The sequence below is a fragment of the Monomorium pharaonis genome, chromosome 1, assembly GCF_013373865.1.
Source record: "Monomorium pharaonis isolate MP-MQ-018 chromosome 1, ASM1337386v2, whole genome shotgun sequence".
Taxonomy (NCBI): domain Eukaryota; kingdom Metazoa; phylum Arthropoda; class Insecta; order Hymenoptera; family Formicidae; genus Monomorium; species Monomorium pharaonis.
The window spans coordinates 28,839,127-28,844,110 of NC_050467.1; the positions used below are offsets into that span (position 1 = coordinate 28,839,127).

The window sequence follows — 4,984 nt, forward strand, 5'->3', positions numbered from 1 at the left end:
GCAGGACAAATATTTTACCGATGATACTGTATGTGACAATTTACAAATTATGTTTTGTCTCATGGATATCGGATCCTGTTTATTTTTCGTAAAAAAATTAAATAATAATTAAAATAAAATAAATAGTAATAATAATAAATAATAAATAAATAATAATAAATAAATAAATAATAATAATAAATATAAATAAATAATAATTATAAAAATTCATTCTTTACAATATATTAAAAAAATAAAATCATAACTGATCTTTCTGTATTTCTTAAATTATTTTGTAGGAAAACTCATCTTTATACGAAGGAAGCGAAATTTCACAAAAAGAGACTGAATTACTGATCATCGCTTATTGTTTAAGGAATAATATATCTGATTTAGGCTTGGAAAATCAATTACTTTTGATAAACGCTGTTCTTTCTCATGCTGTATTCAAATCTAAATATAAATTTTTAGAATCATTTTCGTATACAAACATTATAGAATATTATTTCTGTTCTTTATGTTCTATAATTTAAAATTTTGAAAATAATACTTCGATTTGTGAATATTGCCAAACTGTTTATCAAAAGTCAAAATTAAAAAAGACTGGACATTACTTTATTTATATTCCACTAAAGGAGCAGCTTATGAATTTTGTTAATAGTAAAGCTTATTTGTATTTCGGCAAAATTACCGATAATGATAGTGACATAGTTAATAGCAGTGTTTATAAACAGTTAAAGGAACAAAATGTTATGGATATTAATGATATAACACTGATGTGGATTACTGATGGCGTAAGTTTATTTAAATCGTCCAAATTAAGCATATGGCCATTACAAGTTTGTATAAATGAATTGCCTTACAGAATTCGAAGAAATAATATTATGTTACATATGTGGCTTATTTTATGCCTGAGTGGAAACAATGAGTGTTTTATCTAGCCCCTGTTTGGTAAATGTAACGCTTAAAAGTTTTAGCTACTCGACAAATTAATTGTCTCATAGCGAGCTTAAGAAAACTATCTAGCTATAAGATAATATTGTTTAGGCAGTAACTAGGCAACTTAGGCTATAAATTGCTTTTACGAGATCATACCCGAGTAGAAATTGGAACTCATATTTGTCTAGTCATGACCTAGAAAAATTGTGTCTTATCTAGTATATGTCTATTTTTTTTAGTTAGGTGTTAGCCAAAAATGTAACGCTTATTTTTCATAGCAGTAATACAAAATTAATTGGCTATCGTTAGGCGCAACAACTAACTAGTTAGTATCTAGCCTGGGCTAGACAGCGGCTGTATATAATCGCTAGACAGATTTTTTAAAAACAATTTCTTCTTTTTGTTCTTCCGAAGAGGTAAATGCCAATACTTTCTATTCCTGAAAATGTTAATCATCACAATTTCATTTAAAATGTACTTGAAAAAATCACTTACGGGATGGGACTCGAACCTGGAACCCTTGGTGTTTGAGTTACTCATCTTACATACTGCGCCACTGCTTCATTGACTGATATATTGGTTCGTATTGTCTACATATGTTATACCCAATACAGTTATATAATTTTCTATTATTATTTAATTTTACAAAAAATAAACAATCTTTTGTTAAAATTATAAATTATAAATTATAAATTATATTTTTCCATATTTTTATTGTCAAGTTTTTAATTTTATTTCTTTATTTTATAAAAAATATATCTAGTGACTGCCTAATAGTTGACTTACAAGAGGACTTTGAGAATTTGAAGATTCTGATTTTTATCAGTATTTTATCAGTATGAAACTGCACACATATAGAAGGACAGGGTAAATAAATGTGTTCATAAATTATTAGTTGGTGCTAATAAACTTTGGCATAAAACATTTCTTTATATCTTGAACAGTTTTTGACATATATCGAGAAAAATTAAAAGTCAATCTACCGATAAAAAGTGGTTTTACTTCTTAAAATCCATTTTGACACCAACTGATAATTACTAAATTTATTTATTTACCCTCTTCTTTTATATGTGTGCAAAGTTTTATTAAAATTAGACTCTTCGAATTCGAAAAGTTTCCTTGTAAGTTACATGTCAATAATTAGGCAGTTACTAGATAGATATTTTTATAAGATAACCTAACCTCAATCTGCACTTTTAGAATTGCTAGTGGCTAGATTATATATTTTAGAAAAGACAGCGCCATCTGTTACTATTTTTATTGTAGTGACTAGACAGCAGTTGCATCACAGTTGGTTATAACCTTATATTATAGTGTATCTGCAGTTTATAATACTGTCTCTCCTGTTTCGATAAAATTTGAAACAATAAAAAATAGTATTTGTGTATTTAGTTTTTTTTGGAGGGGGGGGGGCTCGGATGTTCGGGAGATTTCTCGGGTCACGCGCGGAGCACCGCTTCATGTCAGTTGTGTGCGTGCGCATACGTGTTGCGTTCAGTAGACCGCATGCCAGAGAAGAATTGTCGATCACACGTTACCACAAGTCTTCATTGTTACACATACAACTCGCACGCAGCGGTGCTTCGCGAGAAATCGCTCGAACATCCGAGTTATTACTTTTTGTCACATTTACGGTATGTAGAAGACAAAATCCATTTTATTCGAGCAAATCTTAATATTTTTTATTTGAGAGGTTATAGTTACTACTGTTACTAAAACTTTACTTCGTACAATTTTTTCTTTCAGATGTCAACATTGAACAAAAAGAACATATTTAATATTGTTCATTTTTATAAATCAAAATATGAAGATAAAAAGTCTATGGATTGTGTTCCATCGACTTGGATATCTTTTGAGCCAGAAAAGCAAGAATTGGTCGCTAAGTTCATGCCTCCTCCGTACACAAAGAAAAATTGTAATGTACTACATGAACTGGTTAAAAATAATAAAATTCCATTAGAAAAATGGCCCCAGTACCCTATAAAAATACTTGAAAGTGCTGGTAAAGTAATTTAAATATAAAAATTAACAAATAATTATGTGTCGATCAATATTCCATATGAAATAATTATGATATACATTGTAATAATATTATATATTTTAGAAACTTATTCAGAGGCTTTATTAAAAATGGAGAAACTAATTAAAGAAGACTTTAATTACACAACAGATTATTACACGACAGATATAGAAGATGATGAAGATAATAATAATATAAAAAAAAAAGTTTCAAAAGGAGAGAGTCTACTTACATCACCAGTATATGGATTAAATGATAAATTATCAAAATACACAGTTTTCATCTGATAGTGGTAAAAATGATAATTATTATGTCTATTTGTTTAATTATTTTTTATTATATTACAAATTATATAAAATATTTTTATTTTATTTGTATCATAGACTCAAATACTGACGATATGTCTGAGCCATTTAATAACAAATTAATAAAAAAGGAAAAGTCGCAAAAAAATAATAAAAAAAGCAGTAATGACATTTCTATAGGTAAAATTAATCAAATAAATCACTTGCTATTGTTTTGTCAGCTGTAAAAAAAAAGAATAAATTAATATAAGTATACATAAACTTTTTTCAGCAACAAATGAACCAAGTTCTTCAATTTCCAACAAACCTACAATTGTTGAAGATGTAATTTTGAAAAATCCGGTCTTTCCTAATGTTGTTATGAATTGTAAGTTATTGATAATATTTTAATTTTCAACATTTGATAAAAACTATTAAACTTTATACAATTATAACGACTTTTGTGATTTTTTAGATTTAAAACATATTGTAACTGACTTGCAAGACATGAAAAATAATCAAAAAATTATGAGAAACGATTTACATACGTTGAAAATAGATTTTCAACAACATATAATTAAAAGCATTGGTGAAAATGTCCCAGTTCATTGGACGCAGGAAAATCAAATCAAATGGCCTCTAAAAACTAAAGAAGAATATGATAAGCTTAATTTATTATTAACAGAAGAGGAAATTCGTAAAGACTTTGTAATATTTTATTATCAAAATTAATCAATATTTCACTATTTTATTAATGTTTTCTATATTATTGTTTTCTTTTCAAATATTTAGATGGCCAGAATTGCATTCGTAATTGACGGAGGGACTGTAGTGTCAAAAAATTTACTTGCGGTTATCAGAAAATTTTTTCATAAAGACTTGGCGACCAAATTCACTTGTGTAAAACAAACCAAAGATAAATTTACACTTAAATCGTCAGCACTGTATGATTGTATCATTGGTAATTGATTTGGATTATTACAAATTGTATTACAAACTTTGATAATTAACAGTAATATAAAAATAATTTCAGAAGTGTTTATGATGAAAAGCAAAAAAGGTGCAATCCCAGAAACACTTACAGAGAAATTGTTAGATAAACTAATTGGTGCAATACTAACTAACTCCAAAGATTGGGAGAAGGCGAGAAAACACAAAAAAATTGCTGCGAAAGTAGAAGATAAGGAAAATATAAGTGATAATAACAATTCATCATAGTTGCAGATACAGGAGAAAGCAGATTTATAAAAGATTAAAAGTTTTGTGTTGATAACATTTTATAATATGTTATTATATAATATTATATAATTTTTTAAAAATATATTTCATTTTCAAAAATTTTATTACATTATATATTTTATTCAAACGCTATAACATTAAAAAATATCTAAACTATAATATAGTAAACTATTATTATAATATACTAAACTAAATATTACTGTCGGTAATTACAAAATGTTTAAATTATTTATTTTTTATTTTAATTATGGAGTAACGGTATTGCGTAAATTTTGTCATAATTTAAATCATCTTTTTTGTATGGCACATGTAATTGCACCATTTTATAATAAATTTCTTTTAATGTGAATTCAATCGAATGTGTAGATGGCTCTTTTTTCAATTGCCACATATGCAAATCGGCAGAGCTTGTTGGATACTCAAAAATTGATTTCTGTTGCATCCATTGCACACCAGTTATTTTTATATCGTCTTCATTGTCATAAAAATAACCAAGACTTGTAATTTTAATAATTATACCACT

General features: G+C 26.9%; 1 protein-coding gene across 4 annotated transcripts; it reads left to right on the forward strand.

Moving 5' to 3' along the window:
• The first annotated feature begins 265 nt into the window (after positions 1-265).
• On the forward strand, positions 266-4,544 carry LOC105833247. Of its 4 annotated transcripts, none has more exons than XM_028188893.2 (6): positions 266-3,230; positions 3,322-3,423; positions 3,515-3,610; positions 3,698-3,930; positions 4,015-4,183; positions 4,256-4,544. In XM_028188893.2, exons 1-6 carry the CDS (start codon positions 3,191-3,193, stop codon positions 4,438-4,440), a joined length of 825 nt encoding a protein of 274 aa, XP_028044694.1. In that variant the 5' UTR covers positions 266-3,190; the 3' UTR covers positions 4,441-4,544. The 4 variants fall into 4 exon arrangements, with proteins under 4 accessions (XP_028044694.1, XP_028044693.1, XP_028044692.1 ...); XM_028188892.2 differs by having other exon boundaries at positions 266-2,920; positions 3,023-3,423; XM_028188891.2 differs by having other exon boundaries at positions 266-1,497; positions 2,665-3,423.
• The last annotated feature ends 440 nt before the right edge of the window (positions 4,545-4,984 follow it).

Bases quoted from the DNA above. Each gene is read 5' to 3' on its own strand.
- LOC105833247 (XM_028188892.2), top strand. From the start codon at position 3,237: ATGATAATTATTATGTCTATTTGTTTAATTATTTTTTATTATATTACA. The intron at 3,611-3,697 runs GTAAGTTATTGA...GTGATTTTTTAG, and splicing joins TCCTAATGTTGTTATGAATT to ATTTAAAACATATTGTAACT. The intron at 3,931-4,014 runs GTAATATTTTAT...TCAAATATTTAG, and splicing joins AGGAAATTCGTAAAGACTTT to ATGGCCAGAATTGCATTCGT.